This window comes from Neofelis nebulosa, chromosome 11, assembly GCF_028018385.1.
Source record: "Neofelis nebulosa isolate mNeoNeb1 chromosome 11, mNeoNeb1.pri, whole genome shotgun sequence".
In the NCBI taxonomy this organism is placed as follows: domain Eukaryota; kingdom Metazoa; phylum Chordata; class Mammalia; order Carnivora; family Felidae; genus Neofelis; species Neofelis nebulosa.
The window spans coordinates 74,401,798-74,423,889 of NC_080792.1; the positions used below are offsets into that span (position 1 = coordinate 74,401,798).

General features: G+C 39.2%; 1 protein-coding gene across 1 annotated transcript in view; it reads left to right on the plus strand.

Moving 5' to 3' along the window:
• SLC5A1 (solute carrier family 5 member 1) overlaps window positions 1-22,092 on the plus strand; it is a 73,361-nt gene that overhangs the window by 47,545 nt on the left and 3,724 nt on the right. Inside the window, exons 11-14 of the mRNA XM_058690935.1 lie at window positions 1,308-1,458; window positions 3,915-4,083; window positions 10,474-10,689; window positions 14,545-14,650. Of these exons, the coding sequence (XP_058546918.1) occupies window positions 1,308-1,458; window positions 3,915-4,083; window positions 10,474-10,689; window positions 14,545-14,650 (642 nt within the window). The remainder of the gene's footprint in view (window positions 1-1,307; window positions 1,459-3,914; window positions 4,084-10,473; window positions 10,690-14,544; window positions 14,651-22,092) is intronic.

Genomic DNA, 22,092 nt, shown 5'->3' on the forward strand with positions numbered 1-22,092 from the left:
TAGTGGATACAGAGTAGTATCTTATTGTGGTTTTGATTTGAACTTCCTTAATGTTGAGCATCTTTTCATGTGATTATTAGCTACTTGTTTATCTTCTTTGGAGAAATTTCTTTCTTTCTTTTTTTAAATTATAATTTATTGTCAAATTGGCTAACATACAGTATATACAGTGTGCTCTTGGTTTGGGGGGTAGATTCCCATGATTCATCGCTTACATACAACACCCAGTGTTCATCCCAACAAGTGCCCTCCTCAATGCCCATCACCCATTTCCCCCCTCTTTCCCACCCCCCTCCCCAACAACCTTCTGTTTGTTCTCTGTATTTAGGAGTCTCTTATGGTTTGCCTCCCTCTCTGTTTGAAACTATTTTTTCCCCTTCCCTTCTCCCATGGTCTTCTGTTAAGTTTCTCAAGTTCCACATATGAGTGAAAACATATGGTATCTGTCTTTCTCTGACTGACTTATTTCACTTTGCATAATACCCTTCAGTTCCATCCACATTGCTGCAAATGGCCAGATTTCATTCTTTCTTGTTGCCAAGTAGTATTCCATTGTATATATAAACCACATCTTCTTTATCCATTCAGCAGTTGGTGGACATTTAGGCTCTTTCCATAATTTGGCTATTGTTGAAAGTGCTGTTATAAACATTGGGGTACATGTGTCCCTATGAATCAGCACTCCTGTATCCTTTGGATAAATTCCTAGTAGTGCTATTGCTGGTCATAAGATAGTTCTATTTTTAATTTTTTGAGAAACTCTTTGGAGAAATTTCTATTCAAGTCCTTTATCCATTTTTAATTGGATTTTTTGTCTTTTTATTATTCAGTTACACATTTTATGCATATATTCTGCATACTAGACTCTTATTAGATATATGAATTGCAATATTTCCTTCTATTCTATGTACTTTTCACTTTCTCAAAAACCTCATTTTTGGAATCCTAGTTTGAATCTTTCTGCCATGCCATGAATTTTTTGAGTAAAAGACCTTATAAAAGTCCTCTTAAATGGAAACACACACACATACCATCATCATCATCACCATTAACCACTATCATCATCATTCGTTTGCAAACTATTTACCTCATATATATTTTGTCCCTATCTCTTTGTTGATTGCTTTGGGCTAACAATATAATTTAAAGCCATTGTCCATTCCTTAAAATGTCTAGCCTTTCTGGAGAGATAAATCAAAGAATATGGCATGGTTTCAGAAGGCAGACAAATCTTGAGTCCTCACAATTTCCAAGTACAAAAGAGCTGAGGTACTGTGTGTACCACTCAGAACCTCCTTCTCTTCCAGGACTGCGAGGCCTGATGCTGTCAGTCATGTTGGCTTCTCTCATGAGCTCCCTAACTTCCATCTTCAATAGTGCCAGCACCCTCTTTACCATGGACATCTACACCAAGATCCGAAAACGAGCATCTGAAAAAGAACTCATGATTGCAGGAAGGTAAGTGCAGCTTCTTCTTGTCACCCACCATGAAAGCTTGAATGTACCCGCCCCCCGCCTCCCATGCTAGGGAAGATTGGTAGATACCTGGGTAGAATGAGAGTAACCTCTGTAGCTAGTTATATTTGCATGTCAGTGGCATTTAATTTTAAATTGAAGATCATCAAACAATGCCTGTTTGGAGTAAGATGTGGCATCAGAAATCATCTAGTCCAACCCTCAGTTTATCAACAAAAAAATGAGGCTCATCTTGCCTAAATCCAGGCAGTCTGGACAGTGGCAGAGCCAGAATTGGAACTCAGACCAACTGAGTCCTTGTCCAAGGCTCATTATCCTTTCCCATGTGACCCCCCTCAGTCCTACACTATAGCTTTTCATATGGGCCATCTCTGAGGCCCAGATGCCTCTGATGCCTTGACCCTTTGCTGCAACATTTTGCTAGACCATTATGAAGGTCAAGTGATAGTGTGCTTGAGAACATGCTCTGTAAAGTCTAAAGCACAATACTATGTGTACATTTGTTATTGCCAAATGGGATAATGGACACAATAGGATACTGAAAGCCAGAAGAGTTGGTACATGGGTCAGAGGTGCTCATAATTCATAGAGTGGCTGCTCTGGATAGAGTACTAACCAAAGCTCTGCAATGCCTCTTTGTGGGGCTATGGCAGGTGAACTTCTTCAGATCAGGAGGATCAAGTCTGTGTGATATCAGTCAAGGGAAAGTTTCACAGTGAGTGCAGAAGGGGTATGGGCTGCCACCTCATAGGTCTCATCAGTAAGATTAGGGCAAAGGAAGGAAAGGGAAAATGACAGGCCACTCTCAGGTGATGAAATACCTGGCACCCAGGGGAGATCTGACCAGGCCAGAGTCTACTACTTTGCTTCACAGAAGGCAGCACTATCACCCTGAATGGTTTTTCCCTTAGAAACGACTTCATAATTTTTTTCCTGTTATCTATAAGGCTCAAGATGAACATGGAAAGAGAACCTTTTTTTTTTGTTTTGTTTTGGGTTGGCCAAAGCAGGGCTGGCCTGCTTGGCTCTGAGATTGTTGGAGCTCACATTTTTGTGTATTCCATGACTGCTGCCCTGGAGCTTATCCTTGCCCTAGACAGGCTTACAGGAAACAATCCCAAACTTTGCTATGGGGACTGTAAGAGCAATCAAGAGCTCAGAGAAGGGAGAGGTAAGCATGGCATGCAGTACTTGAGGAAATCTCCTGGAGGAGGGAGACCTGAACTAAGTCCAAAATGGTGGGTAGTGGGTAAATGGGGGGCAGTGGAAGGACATTCCAGAGGGAGAAATATATGAGTGAAAACACTGCTTTACGAAGGTTAGTTTAAGACTCTTGCCTTAAATTCATGTAAGTAAGGGAAGGGAATCATAGCCCTCTTTCTAATTAAATCAAGAGCACAAGTAAGAGGAGCTTTTAAGGGAATCCTCCAATCTCTTCAAGACTTGAAGTGAAACTCAAGGAGAGGAGAATTGGAAATACTTGGTAATGTCCATTCCTTTATAAACTCTTTTTGGCTTGTGGTTTTCACTTTATTACAAAGAAGAGGAGGAAAAGGAGAAGGAGGAGAAGAAGAAAATAAAAATTATAGTCTTTACTATTTATTGAGTGGTTACTGTTTGCTAGGTGTTCTACTATAGTTGATCCTTATTCCAAAATAGCAAGGTCAGTCATATTATTCCAAATTCACAAATGGAGAAATTGAGACTCAGAGAGGTTAAGCAAGGTGTCCTTTGTTGCAGAGAGAAAATCATGTGAATCCAGGATTGTCTGGCTCCAAAATCCATACATTTATTCCTATACACTACTGCTTGTCGAAGTGTGATTCTTTTATGCCAGTGACTGGTTTAGGTTACTGTTGAAAGTCAAGTGCATTTAGGGGCGCCTGGGTGGCGCAGTCGGTTAAGCGTCCGACTTCAGCCAGGTCACGATCTCGCGGTCCGTGAGTTCGAGCCCCGCGTCAGGCTCTGGGCTGATGGCTCGGAGCCTGGAGCCTGTTTCTGATTCTGTGTCTCCCTCTCTCTCTGCCCCTCCCCCGTTCATGCTCTGTCTCTCTCTGTCCCAAAAATAAATAAAAAACGTTGAAAAAAAATTAAAAAAAAAAAAGAAAGTCAAGTGCATTTCAGTTATTCATAGGCACAGATGACTTTCCCAAGGAGGCAGCATACAGAGGAAAAAAGCCTCAAGAATGAATTTGCTAATTATTTTTCCTTGCCATGATCATATTACACACACACACACACACACACACACACACACACCATGTATATATGATATATAATAAATGAAATTACATATACACATATATAAATATATACATTTATCTATCTATCTCCCTATATATCTGTGTATACACACACACACACCTGATACATAGAGATATATATTTATTCACACAGAGCCATTTATTGACATTCTGTTGTGGGGGCTTTGATTTCAGGTTGTTCATCTTGGTGCTGACTGGCATCAGCATTGCCTGGGTGCCCATTGTGCAGTCAGCGCAAAGTGGGCAGCTCTTTGATTACATCCAGTCCATTACCAGTTACTTGGGACCGCCCATTGCAGCTGTCTTCCTGCTTGCTATTTTCTGCAAGAGAGTCAATGAACAGGTAGGTATCATTTATGCATGCCCTGAAAAACCACTCTGACACAGAAATTCCCACCCAGATCGATATATTCTCTGTGAGAGGGATTCTATTTCCCACAGATCTCAAGCAAGAAGATGTGCTGCTGAGGGTTTGTATGGGAAAGGCTTCAGGGACTCTCCTAGGTTCACATTCTTTTGGACTCCCACTCCTCCTTGCTGCAGCTTCCAAACTCATTCCCAACTAATGATGTACATTTTCCATGTAATCTTGGTGATTTTGACCTGACAACATGACGCTCCCTAGGAAGTTTGTAGCCCCTGGGTAAGCAGCTCAGGAGCAAGTCTTAACATAGGCTACCTTCAGTGGTTCTTCAGTGAGCTTGGCTTTCCAGCTGGTAACTCTCAAGGCCCAGTGAAGGATGAAGTCCTGGTGCTCAAGCAGTTTATATGCAAAATAGCATAAGGTAGATAGTAATTGAGGGATAAAATATGGCATAGAACATAAGAAAGGATTCTCAGGCTATATCAACATGAACTGAAACTGAGAGGGAAGAGAGGGCATTCAAAGCAGAGAGAACAGCACCTTCCTGAGGCTCAGAGGTGGAAGTGCAAAGGTAAGGGTGAGGGTCAGGGGCTTGAAAGGAATCTCACCTGGCTTGAGAGAAAGTTTGTATGTATGGATAATGGAAGACATGCTAGAAAGACAGGTTAGAGTTAAATTAGGAATGGCTCCTTTGAGGACCCAAATAAATTCACAAATGAAAGAGGAGAGATCACAACCAACACCATAGAAATACAAGCAGTTATAAGAGAATATTATGAAAAATTATATGCCAGCAAACTGGGCAATCTGGAAAAAATGGACAAATTCCTAGAAACATACAAACTACCAAAACTGAAACAGGAAGAAATAGAAAATTGAACAGACCCATAACCAGCAAAGAAATGAATCAGTAATTAAAAGTCTCCAACAAACAAAAGTCCAGGGTCAGATGGCTTCCTAAGGGAATTTGACCAGACATTTAAGGAAGAGTTAATACCTATTCTTCTCAAACTGTTCCAAAAAAAAAAAAAATAGAAATGGAAGGAAAACCTCCAGACTTATTCTATGAGGCCAACATCACCTTGATTCCAAAGCCAGGCAAAGTCCCACTAAAATGGAAAATTATAGGCCAATATCCCTGATGAACATGGATGCAAAAATTCTTAACAGGATACTAGCAAATCGAATCCAAAAGTACATTATTCACCATGATCAAGTGGAATTTATTCTTGGGCTGCAAGGGTGGTTCAATATTTGCAAATCAGTCAACATGATATACCATATTAATAAAACAAAGGGTAAGAACCATATGATCCTCTCAATAGATGCAGAAAAGGATTTGACAAAAATTAAAATTATTGATAAAACCCTCAACAAAGTAGGGATAGATGGAACATACCTCAACATCATTAGGGCCATATATGAAAGACCCACAGCTAATATAATCCTCAATGGGGGAAAACTGAGAGCTTTTCCTTTATGATCAGGAACCAGACAGGGATGCCCACTCTCACTATTACTATTTAACAGTGTTGGAAGTCCTAGCTTCAGCAATCAGACAACAAAAAGAAATAAAAGATATCCAAATTGGTAAGGAAGAAGTCAAACTTTCACTATTTGCAAATGACATGATACTCTATGTAGAAAATTGTAAAGACCCCACCAAAAAATTGCTAGAACTAAAACATGAATTCAGAAAAATCACAAGATATAGCATCAATGTACAGAAATCTGTTGAATTTCTATACACCAATAATGAAGCAGCAGAAAATAGAAATCAATAAATCAATCCCATTTACAATTGCACCACAAACAGTAAGATACCTAGGAATAAACCTAACCAAAGAGGTAAAAGATCTGTACTCTGAAAACTATAGAACACTTATGAAAGAAATTGAAGAAGACACACACAAAAAAATGGGAAAAAATTCCATGCTCATGCACTGGAAGAACAAATGTTAAAATGTTTAAACTACCCAAATAAATCGACATATTTAATACAATACCTATCAAAATGCCACCAGCATTTTTCACAGAGCTAGAACAAACAATCCTAAAATTTGTATGGAACCACAATAGCCAAAGTAATGTTGAAAAAGAAGATCAATGCTGGAGGCGTCACAATTCTGGACTTCAAGCTATATTACAGATCTGTAGTCATCAAGACAGTATGGTACTGGCACAAAAACAGACACACAGATCAATGGAACAAAACAGAAAACCCATAAATGGACCCACAACTATATGGTAAACTAATCTCTGAAAAGCAGGAAAGAATATGCAATGGGAAAAAGACAGTCCTTTCAACAAATGGTTTTGGGAAAACTGGACAGCAACATGGAGAATGAACATGGACCGCTTTCTTGAACCATACACAAAAATAAATTCAAAATGGATGAAAGACCTAAATGTGAAACGGGAAACCATCAAAATCCTACAGGAGAAAAAAGCAGCAACCTCTTTGACCTCGGCTGCAGCAACTTCTTACTAGACATGTTGCCAGAGACAAGGGAAATGAAAGCAAAAATGAACTACTGGGACTTCATCAAGATAAAAAGCTTATGCACAAAACTGAAGGTAGCCTGTGGAATGGGAGAAGATATTTGCAAATGACATATCTGATAAAGAGTTAGTATCCAAAATCTATAAAGAACTTATCAGACTCAACACTCAAAAACCAAACAACCCAGTTAAGAAAAGGGGCAAAAGACATGAATAGTCACTTTTCCAAAGAAGACATCCAGATAGCTAACAGACACATGAAAAGATGCTCAACATCATACATCATCAGGAAATACAAAAAACCATGATGAGATTCTACTGCACACCTGTCAGAATGGCTAAAATTAACAACACAAGAAACAACAGTTGTTGGTGAGGATGTGGAGAAATGGGAACCTTCCTACACTGTTGATGGGAATGAAACTAGTTGCAAACACTCTAGGAAACAGTATGGAGGTTCCTCAAAAAGCCCAACATAGAAATTCCCTGTGACTCAGCAATTACATTACTAGGTATTTACCCAAAGGATACAAAAATACAGATATGAAGGAGTACATGTAACCAAATGTTTATAACAGCATTATCAACAATATCCAAACTATAAAAAGAGCAGAGCCCAGGTGTCCATTGACTGATGAATATATATATATATATATATATATATATATATATATATATATATACATATACATATACACACACACACACACACAATGAAATATTAGTTAGCTATAAAAAATAGTGAAATCTTGCCATTTGTAACAATGTGGATGGAGCTAGAGTGTATTATGCTAAATGAAATAAGTCAATCAGATAAAGACAAATACCATATAATTTCACTCATGTGGAATTTAGGAAACAAAACAGATGAACATATGGGAAGGAAAAAAAGAGGGAAGCAAACCATAACAGATGCTTAATGATAGAGAACAAACTGAGGGTTGATGGAGGCAGGTAAGTGGGGATGGGCTAGGTGATGAGTATTAAGGAGGGCACTTGTTATGAGCACTGGGTGTTGTATGTAAGTGATGAATCACTGAATTCTATTCCTGAAACCAATATTATACTATATGTTAACTAACTAGAATTTAAATAAAAATTTGGGGGGTGCTTGGGTGGCTCAGTTGGTTAAACATTCAATTCTTGGTTTCAGTTCAGGTCATGATCTCATAATTTGAGCCCTGTGTCAGGCTCTGTGCTGGACAGCATGGAGCCTGCTTGGGATTTGCTCTCTCTCTCTCTCTCTCTCTCTCTCTCTCTCTCTGCCCCTTCCCTGCTCAAACACGCGCACACACACACACACACACACTCTCTCTCTCTCTCTCTCTGTCTCTCTTTCTCTCTCTCTCTCTCAAAGAAAAAAAAAAAGAAAGAACAACCTTTAAATAAAAGTTTTTGGGGAAAAAAGGAATGGCTCCTTTGAAAGCCAGGCTAAAGAGTTTGGATTTTCAGTGGAGTGCTGTCACAGGTTTTGAACCATGAAAAGGATGTCTTTGGATATGCCTTCTGACTGAAGTATTGCTCAGCTCTCTCTGTATCAAACCACCTACATGTCTGAGGAAGGCTGGGATGGAATGGGGTGTTGACTATGTAGCTTATTGTCTGAAGCAGTATAAATGATGATATATTTTTGGTTAGAGATAAATTCTTTCTCCCAATAGGACAGAAACAAATACCTCACTGGAGTGACCCAGATATGAAGTATAAAATTACCACATGTGCCTCTCTTCCTTCAACATTTGCCATTAGGAACATAGTCCAGATTTGCTGGTATCACAAAACTGCATGCACAGATAAACACCCTTGAAAAATAAGAAAAAAACCTGCAAGTTATGACAGGTTAGAAAAATGGGTACAATCTTAGGATATATTTCAATAGATATTGGCAGAAGCTGAGAGATTTCTAAAATGTAAGTTAGTAAAGTATGGCTAAAAGCCCAGTTGGGTATTGCCACGAACCAAAAACAGATTCAATTCAACAAAGGACTGGGGCATTCAAAAAATAAGGCTAAGAATTGGGATACAGTGTAATGGTTCTCAACTGGGGGTGATTTTGCCCTTTCCCCAGGGGATATTTGGCGATGTCTGGCAAATAGTTTTGATTGCTATGATTTGGGTGGATTGCTATGATTTGGGTTGCTGTCTAGTGAGTGGAGGCCAGGGATGCCGCTAAACTTTCTACAGTGCACAAGACAGCTTCTCCCATGCTCACCTCCCACCCCCAAAAGAATTTTCAAGCCCAAATGTCACAGTGCTGAGGGTGAAAAACCCTTGCCTAGAGTCTCTGGAGAGTAACATGTAGAGACTACAAAGTGATTCTCAGGACAGGTCAGAGATTGTGTTTGATGAGGGTGACTCTAAATCTTGAGGAAAATGTCAAAGATTTCCCAGATTTTTCAAGGGCCTCTTGCAAATAAGACTAAAAGAACAGGAACAGGCTAATTGCCAAGAGAGAAGGAAAGCTCTAGAGCAGATTTTATCAATATTATTTATACAAACTAAAGTAAAAACATATTTTTTTGAATGAATAAGTGTATGGGGGGTTAATGGGGAATGTCTTTTTCTTTTTTCCTTATCATCTATCTATCTATCTATCTATCTATCTATCTATCTATCAATCAGATACTTCCAGATGCCAGACATAGAAATAGGCACTAGCAACACAAAGGGAATAAGTTCTGTTTCCTTCTCTGGGCAACTTCCCAGTTCAGATGGGGAGAAAGAGAAGTAAGTGAATGAATGATTCCATAGCAGTGGGATCAGTGTTGGCATGGAGGTGTGCCTACAGTGCAGTCACAGCAAGGAGGATGGACCTGCCCAATTCTGTCTTGGGAGGGCGAGAGGGGACATTTAAGTGAGAACAAGGTTACTAGGAAGGGAAGAGCCTGTGCTTTCCCAGATATAATGACCTGTGCAAAGACCCAGGACATAAATACTCATGACATGATAATGCAGAACATCTGGGATATAAAGTGCAGGGGTACCTGTGGCTAGCAGAGTTCAAGAATCAACATTTGACATGAAGGCTTTTTCTTCCCACCCTTCTATGAATTCACTCTACTTTGTCACTGCTCCTTTTAAAATGTGGGTGTCTAGATTCAGACCTGGTTCTCTAGGTGAGGACTGACCAAAAAAAGGGGGAGTGGGTAGAGGGAAGGAAGGAAGGTAAGAGAGAAGGAAGGAAGGAAGGGTGGAAAGGGTTAAAAAAAAACCCTGAGAAATTGTCCCCCAATAATTCTAGTCTCTTAAAGTTTTCCATATTTCTAATATGAAAACCCAAAGCTTAATGTAAAAACACATAGTATAGTTTTATGTTCTCAAATTAAAAACAGTGACTTTGGATCTTAAAAGAGGTTAATGAAGAAACTAGTATTTATATCTTGATGGAAACATTCCTTTCTCTTCCATCTCCAAAAGACCCAATTTTTTTTTTCAGTGTATTCAAGGAATACATATTACTTCACAAGTAATTACGTTGCATCTGAACATGGCTAAATCTGGAAGCTGATGGTGGTAGTAGCTACAGGGAGAGAGATTCAAATTACTTTTAAAATTAAAGGGAATTTTTGGAATTAAATCTTTGGATTGACATTCAACACCAGTTATTAGACACTGTACCCCATTATATTATGAATCCTCATTTTAAGACCCAGGTAAAATCACATCACTGAAACATGATAAACACACCTGCTGAAAGGCTTAGGCCTGACATCACACTCCTAGCCATATTCTGAACTCCAGTGTTCTGGCTTCAGATGGCCTGAAGATATCATTTGTTTCATTTTTGTTCCTTTGCCTCTGTCCCCCTAGGAATGCCCAGCTGTTTTGTGTGTTCGGTACTGGTTAACCCAGGGTTTTCTTTCACAGGGAGCCTTTTGGGGACTGATCATAGGATTTCTGATTGGGGTGTCCCGTATGGTGGCTGAATTTTCCTATGGAACTGGGAGCTGCATGAAGCCCAGCAACTGTCCCAAAATTATCTGTGGTGTGCACTACCTGTATTTTGCCATCATCCTTTTTGTCATTTCTATCATCGTCATTGTGGTTGTGTCTCTCTTCACCAAGCCCATTCCAGATGTACATGTGAGTATCCATTTTGGGGAGGTGTCCTGCCCTTGTTTCATGTTCATGCTGCAACACCCACCTTGGTTGCCCTTTGCTCAATTAGACATTTGCACTCATATGACTAAAATAGCCCATGCTTGCAATTTGTTTTACGTAGAAAGACACAGAACAGAAAACATGGTGTGCCAGCAAAGCAGTATCAAGCATGTGTCTTTGGCAGAAGTTTTCATAGTAGTTCAAATTTCAGTTGAAAGGGTATTCTCTGGATCCTTTACCCTGAGTGACAGCACAACACAAGGGCATGAGATCACATGGGTGAGCATAGGGGCTACCCTGGCTGAGATGCTCATATCTCAAATAGGAACTTAGATTTTTTCTAATAGTCCCATGGCATGACTTCCAGGGGTCCCAGCAAGGGATATACTTAGTTACAAAAATCACCACACTCAGGGAAATTTGAAGTATGATATTCCCTTAATTTTTTCCAATTAAGCTTCCAAACAATTACCCGTATAGTTTGAGAAATTTCAAACAATATCAAAGTCCAATTGATTCAAGACTCCAAAAATAGTAAATACTCTCCTTTAACTCTAGATGTCACCCTTGGTTTAAGATTTATTCACAGCCCTCCCAATGCAGATGAAGATTTCCCATTATGGGTCATTTTTACCATAAGCAGTATAGTCTGGTAGCTCAGTACAGCTGACATTTTACCTTTTTAAGGTTTCTTAGGAACAGAGCTAGAGAGTTAGCCAAGGTAATTTTTGCCCATAGAGAAAGAGAAAGTGACTTTTTAGTCACAGGGACTTATGGAATCCCTAAGAGACCTTCAACCTCATTATGAATTTTTCAAAGCTGTGACCAATCTTGATGTAAAACAAAGACTGCTTTTATATGCCACCTCCCCAACTTACCCCTCTCCTCTCACATTACCTACCTTGGTGAATGGTACCACCCAGTTCCCTAAGCCAGAAACCAGGCACTCATCCTAGACGACTTCTATTTCTTCATTTCCTTTTTTAAAAAACGTGTATTTATTTTTGAGAAAGAGAGAGAGAGAGAGAGAGAGAGAGAGAGAGAGAGAGAGAGAGAGAGAGAGAGAGAAAGCGTGAGCTGGGGAGGGGCAGAGAGATAGACACACACACACAGAATCCCAAGCAGGCTCAGGCTCTGAGCTGTCAGCACAGAGACGAACGAGGGCTTGAACTCACAGACTGCGAGATCATGACCTGAGCCAAAGTTAGATGCCCCACCGACTGAGCCACCCAGGCACCCCTCTTCATTTCCATAAATAATCAGCCTCCAATTCTATGGTTTCTATCTTTTAAATACTGTTCAAGGGGCACCAGGTGACTCAGTAGGTTGAGTGTCCCAATTCGGCTCAGTTTGCGATCTCCTGGTTGGCTGGTGAGTTCCAGGCTCACGCTGTCAGCCTATCAGTGCAGAGTCTGCTTCAGATCCCCTATCCCCCTTCCTCTGCCCCTCCCCCACTTGCGCTCCCCCCCCCCCCCCATATTAAAAAACAATACATACATACATACTGCTCAAATCCGATCCCTCCTCTCCTTCCCACAGTCACTGTCTCAGTTCAGGCCAAGACTATGGCAACAGCTTCCCAACACTGGTCTACTTTGCCATCATGTCCCTTCTGCCTTGACAAACTAAACTTCCTAAAACATAAATCTGACCACATCATTTTCCTAAGATCCACGTTACGCAGCACAATTTACAAGGTCCTTTATATCTGACCCACCACTTCCCACTTCCTCCGTTTCTCTAAGCATTACTAGAATTTCAGTCACTGCATTAGCCATGGTCTTTCACATGTCCAGATCTCCACGTCCTTGCACTTGTACTCTTTGCCTGGAAATCCTTTTTCCAGACTGACCACACAGCTAAGTAAGTTTTGCAAGACTTATCCTCCCATTTCCTCCTCAAAGCTCGGAAGTCTGGCTCAGGTATTCCTCTCTCTATTCTCCCATAGCCCTGTACTCACACAGTGCATTATGACAGTACGTATGGCAAGCCATCCCTGATTTACTTGTCTGCCCCCCTACACTCCAGGGTAACAGCTGTATTCCTGGCCACCAGGCCAAGTGCCTCATTTAGTATGTACCTCATACATATTAAGGGCTCAATGAATGAGTGGTGAATGATGAATGTGCTGGGCTGTCCTGTTTTTCAGCTGAACAGGGATCCCTACAAAGAGCTTCAACTGACACGGTTCTGATACGAACCTCTGCCTGAAAAGGTGCTCGTCCTCTCACCAAGCTTCATGCTGTTTATCCTTCAAAATTCATCTTAAATTCTGCTCTGCAGAAGGGATTTTCCTGAGCCCTAAGTTATATATTTCCAACACTGTTCTTTCCTAACACTCATCACATTTATAATTACTTCTTAAACGTCCCGGCAAAGGTCTGGCTTTTTTTTTTTTTTCTTCCTCCAGAGGAAAGGATGGAGAAGTGGATTCCACCTCTTGGTGAAAGAATTGGAAGGAATTGTGGCCATTTTTGTAATATACAACACAAGCCATGGCTTTGGGCTTGCAAGTCTATGATCCTGCAGTAAAGGATGTTGTTTTTGTGCTTATTTTGTAGATAGAAACACTAAAGTTCAAAGATATTGAACAATTTGCTCAAAGTCACTTGACTTAGTAGCCAAACCATTGTGTGAAGCCAGGCATGTCTGACTTCAGTCAGTGACTTTTTGCTGGATACTCATGGTTCAAAGTCTGTGAGATACAAAGCCATACCCTTCTAGAGGTGGAAGGAACCTCAGAAGTTGTCTGATCCATTAGCTGATAGAATTCTGAATTTCATAGGTTACTGTAATTTCAAAAGTCATTTTGGCAACCAACATGGATTTGTCAACTTTTTTTTTTTTTTTTGCCTAGTCAAAGCACTGTAAAAACCATCTCCTAGCTTCCTCATTTAATGGAGGAAAAAAAGAAAATTTCAATGCCAAAAAGCATAATTTTGTAATAAAGTGAAATTGTTTAAATTGAATTAATTCAGCTTTGCAAAAAAACAAAACAAAAAAACCTTACTACTTTGTCTTTAATTTAGAAGAACCGCCATTATGTTTTTTTGCTGAATCTGTCAACTGGCTTTCTTTGTGTTGTTTTTAATGCTTCCTGATGTCTCAGTGTTTGCAAGTATTGCAGCCCCAAGCACATTTAGCTCCATGATTCCTCTTGAAGTAGAGAAAGGAAGGTAGTCACCAAAAGAGGTCATGGGTAGAATGAACACATTAAATTGATTTTCAGACTTCTATGAGTTTCTGGTTTCATGTCCATAGAAGCTGTGTCTCCAGCTCTACTCTATTCTAATATGGCTCATAATTCTACAGATTATGTCCTTATAAGGTAACAAACACATAGTATAAAACTCTACTCTTATACTGTTGGTCTAGACAAATAAGTGTAAAGGAACAAATTTGGTTATCATATGTGAGAAGAGTTCATTCATTCAACAAAAATTTCTTTATTCAAGGCAGTCTCTTAGTCTCTGAATATAATATCACACAATGTGAATTCATGTGTATAATTCACATTGAAGTATCCATATTTAGAAATAATGTTGTAGATGGAACTGTTAATCTATGTTTTTGTTGGTACTGAGAGACTATGATACCTCTTTTTTTGTTGCTTTCATTTTTTATTGAGTTTCATTGAGCAAACACTGGCAAAGTGAATGTCTCACTGGGAGTGCCTCCAATGCCCACTGTATTCTAGAGCAATGGCTAGCTATCCACTGACACCTTTCAGGAAGTGATGTACCTTTTCCTTTCTTGAGCACATATCTTTGTTCTCCAACTTCTTGACCCAAGACACTATTTGGATCTTTCTGCTAACCTGTTTTGCTTTCTCCATAGCTCTATCGTCTGTGTTGGAGCCTGCGCAACAGCAAAGAGGAACGTATTGACTTGGATGCAGGAGAGGAGGACATCCAAGAAACCCCAGAGGAGACCATTGAAATAGGTGATTTGTGATTCAGAACCTAGTTCCAAGCCCTAAAAAGTTACTCCTCCAATAGCAAGGCCACTGTACTGAAGCATTTATGAAATGTCTTCATCAAAGCTCAGATCTCTCTTCTGGAAGGGAGTAGGGAGTGAGGTGGGGAATGAGATGGAATGGATGGGAAATTCACTCTGAGGCCTGGTCAAGGGGAAGAGAGAGGTGCAGAACAATCCCAGCCTCATTATGTCTCATAGTTCACAGTGTGAACTATGTAAGTATGGGTTGGGTATTTGCCACCCTGACTTGATTTGGGGCATGGCCAAGGACAAGGGAAGAATCAGAGCTTGTGAACTGAAAGCAGTTGGAACCTAAGCTATGGTTAGTTCTAGTGACATCAGGAAGATGGGTGAGAGGCTCTTGGGGTCTTATGTCTCATCAGCTTACTACATCAGATTTAGAAAATCAAATTTCCCTGAAATCCAGTAAGATAATGCATAGTCAGTGTTTAGAGACTTATCCTGATCATGGGGAAATGCTTTCCTCAGCTTATATATCAGAGCTTTTTCTCCCTACTTGGGAGTGGTGCACACATTTAGGATGGTTGTGGAGATGTATGGTATGTAGAGGTGTGGGGGTGCAAGATCATATGTGCTTTATCTGGTGCTGGACTGGAAGTCACATCACTCCATCTGAAGGGGAGCACAGATGCAGCAGAATAAGTTCTGAATATGGCCATCAGAAATATATAACCCTAGCTCTGGAAAGGGCTCTAGATATCATTTGGTCTTATGGCCTTATTTTATGGACATGTGAATTGAGTCAGGAAGGAAGTGGCTTTGCCTATTATCCCAGCTCTGATACAATCTTCTCTTGGTCTCTAAAGACCTTTTAGTTTTGAAACCTGTGATTCTGCATGTACTGGAAAGAATCTAGAGCCACAAGCAGTTGACCATGTTGTTGAAAAAGGTAGACATTTTCTGCTTCCTTGGAGCAGGGAGACATGGACATGCTACCTGCTTCTCCCACTTCCAAAAATGTCTCCACACTGAGTGAGAATATCATAGATTTAAAAGGGACATGGATGAGAAGTCTTTTGCATGTTTTAATGTAGAAGAAGAGGTCAGTTATGTACCAGAGGGCAAATTTAAGACTGATGAGTGGAATCTTATTTTATTTTATTTTATTTTTATTTTTATTTTTTATATGATTATCCAGTTGCCCTAGCACCATTTTATTTTTATTTTTTATTTTAATCCCAGTGTGGTTAGCATACAGTGTTACATTAGTTTCATGTGTATAATATAGTGATTTAACAATTCTATACTTTATTCAGTGCTCCTTAAGGTAAGTGTGCTCTTAATCCCCTTCACCTAATTTATTATCACCCCACCTCTCCTCTGGTAACCATCAGTGTATTCTATATAGATAAGAGTCTTTTTTTGTCTGTTTGTTTTGTTGCTTAAATTCCACATATGAGTGAAATCATATGGTATTTGTCTTTCTCTGACCGACTTATTCACTTAGAAGTACCTCTAGGTCCATCCCTGTTGTTGCAAATGGCAAGATTTTATTCTTTTTTATGGCTAAGTAATATTCTATTGTATCTATATACCACATCTTCTTTATCCATTCATCTATTGATGGACACTTGGGCTACTTCAATAAATTAGCTATTGTAAGTAATGCTGCAATAAACATAAGGGTCATATATCTTTATGAATTAGTGTTTTCTTTCTTAAAATTTTTAAATGTTTATTTATTTTTGAGAGATAGAGAGAGACAGTGTGTGCAGGGGAGGGGCAGAGAAAGAGGGAGACACAGAATCCAAAGCAGGCTCCAGGCTCTGAGCTATCAGCACAGAGCCTAATGTAAGGCCTGAGCCCATGACACATGAGATCATGACATGAGCTGAAGTCGGATGCCTAGCTGACTGAGCTACCCAGGTACCCCTATGAATTAGTGTTTTCATATTTTGGGGTAGATACCCAGTAGTGTGATTACTGTATCATATGGTAATTTGATTTTTAATTTTTTGAGGAGCCTCTGTACTGTTTTTCACAGTGGCTGCACCAGTTTGCATTCCCACCAACAGTGCACAAGAGTTCCTTTTTTTCCACATCTTCACCAATGCTATTTGTTTCTCGTGTTTTTTATTTTAGCCACTGTTACAAGTGTTAAGTAGTCATTGTAGTTTTGATATGCATTTCCCTGACGACGAATGATATTGAACATCTCATGTCTGTTGGCCATCTGGATGTCTTCTTTGGAGAAATGTCTGTTCATGTCTTCTGTCTGTTTTTAAATTGGATTATTTGGGTTTTTTTTGTGTGTGTTCAGTTGTATAAATTTTTAATATATTCTGGATACTAACCCTTTATCAGATATGTCATTTGCAAATATCTTCTCCCATTCCATAGGTTGCCTTTTAGTTTCATTGATTGTTTCCTTTGCTGTGCAGAAGTTTTTATTTTGATGAAGTCTCAATAGTTTATTTTTGCTTTTGTTTTCCTTGTCTCAGGAGATGTAATCTAGAAAAATATTGGTATGGCTGATGTCAGAGAAATGACTGCCTGTACTTTCCTAGGATTTTTATAGTTTCAGGTCTCACAGTTAGGTCCTTAATCTGTTTTGAGTTTATTTTTGTATATGGTGTAAGAAAGTAATCTAGTTTCATTCTTTTGCTCAGTTTTCCCAACACCATTTTTTGAAGAGACTCTTTCCCATTGCATATTCTTGTATTTTTGTGTCAATACCATGTTTTGATTACTACAGCTTTGTAGTATATCTTAAAATATGGGGTTGTGATGCCTTCAGTTTTATTCTTTTTCAAAATTGCTTTGGCTATTTGAGGTCTTTAGTGGTTCCATACAAATTTTAAGATTATTTTTTCTAGTTCTATGAAACATGCTGTTGGTATTTTTGATAGGGATTTCATTAAATCTGTGGATTGCTTTAGGTAGTATGGATGAGTTTAGACTATCTTTACATTTCTTTGTGTTGTCTTCAATTTCTTTCATCAATGTTTTATAGTTTTCAGAGTACAGGTCTTTCACCTCCTTGGTTAGGTTTATTCCTAGGTATTTTATTACTTTTGGTGAAATTGAAATGTTTTCTTGATTTCTCTTTTTGCTACTTCATTATTAGTGTATAGAAATGCAATGGATTTCTGTGTATTGATTTTACATCCCACAACTTTACTGAATTCATTTATCAGGTCTAGTAGTTTTTTGGTGGAGTCTTTTAGGGTTTTCTGTATATAGTACCATGTAATCTGTGAATAGTAAAAGTTTTACTTCTTCCTTACCAATTTGGATGCCTTTTTAATATTTTCATGATCTAATTTCTGTGACTAGGACTTCCTGTACCATGTTGAATAAAAGTGGTGAGAGTGGACATCCTGTCTTGTTCCTGACCTTAGGGGGAAAGGTCTCAGTTTTTCCCCACTGAGTGTGATGTCCACTGTGGGGGTTTTTCATATATGGCTTTTATTCTGTTGAGGTATGTTCCCTCTAAACCTACTTTACTGAGGTTTTTTTGTTGTTGTTTTTTGTTTTTTTTTAATTCAAGAATGGATGCTGTACTTTGTCAAATGCTTTTTCTGTATCTATTGATATATTGAAATGATCATATGGTTTTTGTGTTTTCTCTTATTGATATGATATATTATGTTGATTGATTTGTGAATAATGAACCACCCTTGCACCCCAGGAATAAATCCCACTTGATTGTGTTGAATGCTTTTTTTCATGTATTGTTGGATTTGGTTTGCTAATATTTTGTTGAGGATTTTTGCATCTATGTTCATCAGGGATATTGCCCTGTAGTTCTCTTTTTTTTTGTATTTTTTAAAATGTTTTTGGTGTCAGGATGAGTGGTCTCATAGAATGAGTTTGGAAGCTTTCCTTCCTCTTTTATATATTTGGGAATAGTTTGAGAAGAATAGGTATTAACTCTTTAAATGTTTGGTAGAATTCATCTGTGAAGAAATATGTTCCTCAACTTTTGTTTGTTGGCAGTTTTTTTCTTTTTTCTTTTTTTTTAATTTTATTTTTTCTTTTTAAATTTTACATCCAAATTAGTTAGCATATAGTGCAACAATGATTTCAGGAGTAGATTCCTTAGTGCCCCTTACCCATTTTGCCCATCCCCCTCCCACAACCCCTCCAGTAACCTTCAGTTTGTTCTCCATATTTATGAGTCTCTTCTGTTTTGTCCCCCTCCCTGTTTTTATATTATTTTTGTTTCCCTTCCCTTATGTTCATCTGTTTTGTCCTTAAAGTCCTCATATGAATGAAGTCATATGATTTTTGTCTTTCTCTGACTAATTTCACTTAGCATAATACCCTCCAGTTCCATCCACGTAGTTGCAAATGGCAAGATTTCATTCTTTTTGATTGCCGACTAATACTCCATTGTATATATATATGCCACATCTTCTTTTTTTTTTTTTAATTAATTAATTAATTAATTTATTTTTTAATATATGAAATTTACTGTCAAATTGGTTTCCATACAACACCCAGTGTTCATCCCAAAAGGTGCCCTCCTCAATACCCATCACCCACCCTGCCCTCCCTCCCACCCCCCATCAACCCTCAGTTTGTTCTCAGTTTTTAACAGTCTCTTATGCTTTGGCTCTCTCCCACTCTAACCTCTTTTTTTTTTTTCCTTCCCCTCCCCCATGGGTTTCTGTTGAGTTTCTCAGGATCCACATAAGAGTGAAACCATATGGTATCTGTCTTTCTCTGTATGGCTTATTTCACTTAGCATCACACTCTCCAGTTCCATCCACGTTGCTACAAAAGGCCATATTTCATTTTTTCTCATTGCCACGTAGTATTCCATTGTGTATATAAACCACAATTTCTTTATCCATTCATCAGTTGATGGACATTTAGGCTCTTTCCATAATTTGGCTATTGTTGAGAGTGCTGCTATAAACATTGGGGTACAAGTGCCCCTATGCATCAGTACTCCTGTATCCCTTGGATAAATTCCTAGCAGTGCTATTGCTGGGTCATAGGGTAGGTCTATTTTTAATTTTCTGAGGAACCTCCACACTGCTTTCCAGAGCGGCTGCACCAATTTGCATTCCCACCAACAGTGCAAGAGGGTTCCTGTTTCTCCACATCCTCTCCAGCATCTATAGTCTCCTGATTTCTTCATTTTGGCCACTCTGACTGGCGTGAGGTGGTATCTGAGTGTGGTTTTGATTTGTATTTCCCTGATAAGGAGCGACGTTGAGCATCTTTTCATGTGCCTGTTGGCCATCCGGAAGCCCAGAACTAGACCCACAAACGTATGGCCAACTCATCTTTGACAAAGCAGGAAAGAACATCCAATGGAAATAAGACTGTCTCTTTAACAAATGGTGCTGGGAGAACTGGACAGCAACATGCAGAAGGTTGAAACTAGACCACTTTCTCACACCATTCACAAAAATAAACTCAAAATGGATAAAGGACCTGAATGTGAGACAGGAAACCATCAACGTTTTTTATTTATTTTTGGGACAGAGAGAGACAGAGCATGAACGGGGGAGGGGCAGAGAGAGAGGGAGACACAGAATCGGAAACAGGCTCCAGGCTCCGAGCCATCAGCCCAGAGCCTGACGCGGGGCTCGAACTCACGGACTGCGAGATCGTGACCTGGCTGAAGTCGGACGCTTAACCGACTGCGCCACCCAGGCGCCCCGAGACAGGAAACCATCAAAACCTTAGAGGAGAAAGCAGGAAAAGACCTCTCTGACCTCAGCCATAGCAATCTCTTACTCGGCACATGCCCAAAGGCAAGGGAATTAAAAGCAAAAGTGAATTACTGGGACCTTATGAAGATAAAAAGCTTCTGCACAGCAAAGGAAACAACCAACAAAACTAAAAGGCAACCAACGGAATGGGAAAAGATATTTGCAAATGACACATCGGACAAAGGGCTAGTATCCAAAATCTATAAAGAGCTCATCAAACTCCACACCCGAAAAACAAATAACCCAGTGAAGAAATGGGCAGAAAACATGAATAGACACTTCTCTAAAGTACTATGTGTCTTGATGTGGACCTCCTTGGGTTGATTTTTGGGGGCTTGCTGTGTCTCCTGGATCTAAATTTCTGTTTCCTTCCCCAGATTTGGGGACTCTCAGTTACTATTTCTTTGAATATTTTTTTCTTTTTTTGATATTGCAGAAATATATTTATTATTTTTAAAAATATAATTTATTGTCAAATTGGCTTACATACAACATGCTGTGCTCATACCAACAAGTGCTGAATAAATTTTCTGCCCCATTTCCTTTCTTCCCCTTCTGGGATCCTTATAATGCAAATGTTATTATGCTTGAGAGTATTGCTGAGTTTCCTAAGTCTATTTTCATTTATAATTATTATTTTTCCTCTCTCCTGTTCAGTTTGATTGCTTTCCATTACACTGTCCTCCAGGTTGCTGATCTGTTCTTCTGCTTTCTCTAGTCTACTATTTATTCCATCCAGGGTACCTTTAACTTCAGTTATTGAGTTCTTCATTTCTGATTGGCTCTTTTTCATTTTTTCTGTCTCTTTGTTAAGGGTCTTACTGAGGTCCTCCACTTTTTTCTTAAGTCCAGTGAGTATCTTTATGACCATTACCTTAAATTCTCTATCAGGCATATTACTTGTCTCTTTTGCTTAGATCTCTTGCTGGTTTGTTTTTTTTTTTTTTTGTCTTTTATGGGACATATTCCTCTGTCTCCTCATTTTGTCTCTATGTCTCAAAATGTTTTAAATGTTTATTTATTTATTTTGAATGAGGCAGAGAGAGAGAGAGAAAGAGACAGAGAGAACAAGTGGGGCAGAGAGAAGGAGAGACAGAATCCCAAGCAGGCTCTGCATCATTAGTGCAGAGCCTAATGCAGGGCTCGAACACAAGAACTGCAAGATCACGACCTGAGCTGAGATCAAGAGTTGGATGTTTAACCAAATGAGCCATGCAGGCGCCCCTTTGTCTGTTTCTATGTGTTAGGAAAGTCAGGTATGTCTCCTGTTCTTGAAAGTATAAAGAAGAGGTCCTGTAGTGCCCTGCAGTGCAATGTCCCCTGTTCACCAGAATAGAACTCATCCAATTTTAACTCAAAGTGAGGAGGCCGTATAGTGCAGAGACATAGTGTGGGATTTGGATTCAATAAGAACTAGGGTTGAATTCTTACCTCTCTACTTACTCCTTGTGCAAGTGATGACATTTTTTCTAAAGCTTATATTCTTTATATAAAAGTATTCTAAATGATAGACTATACCTTATATCATTGTTGGAAACATTGAATGAGATAATGCTCCATTATAAGAATTGGCTATAGATATCACCATCTTGATTTCTGCTAAGGAAGAATTTTCTAACTGAATTGGTCAAGAAAGGGGTAAGCAGAAAGTGTGCATCTATCAAGAATTCCATAGTGGAGACTCCCACACTGCCTAGAGAATTGGCTTAATGAGTTC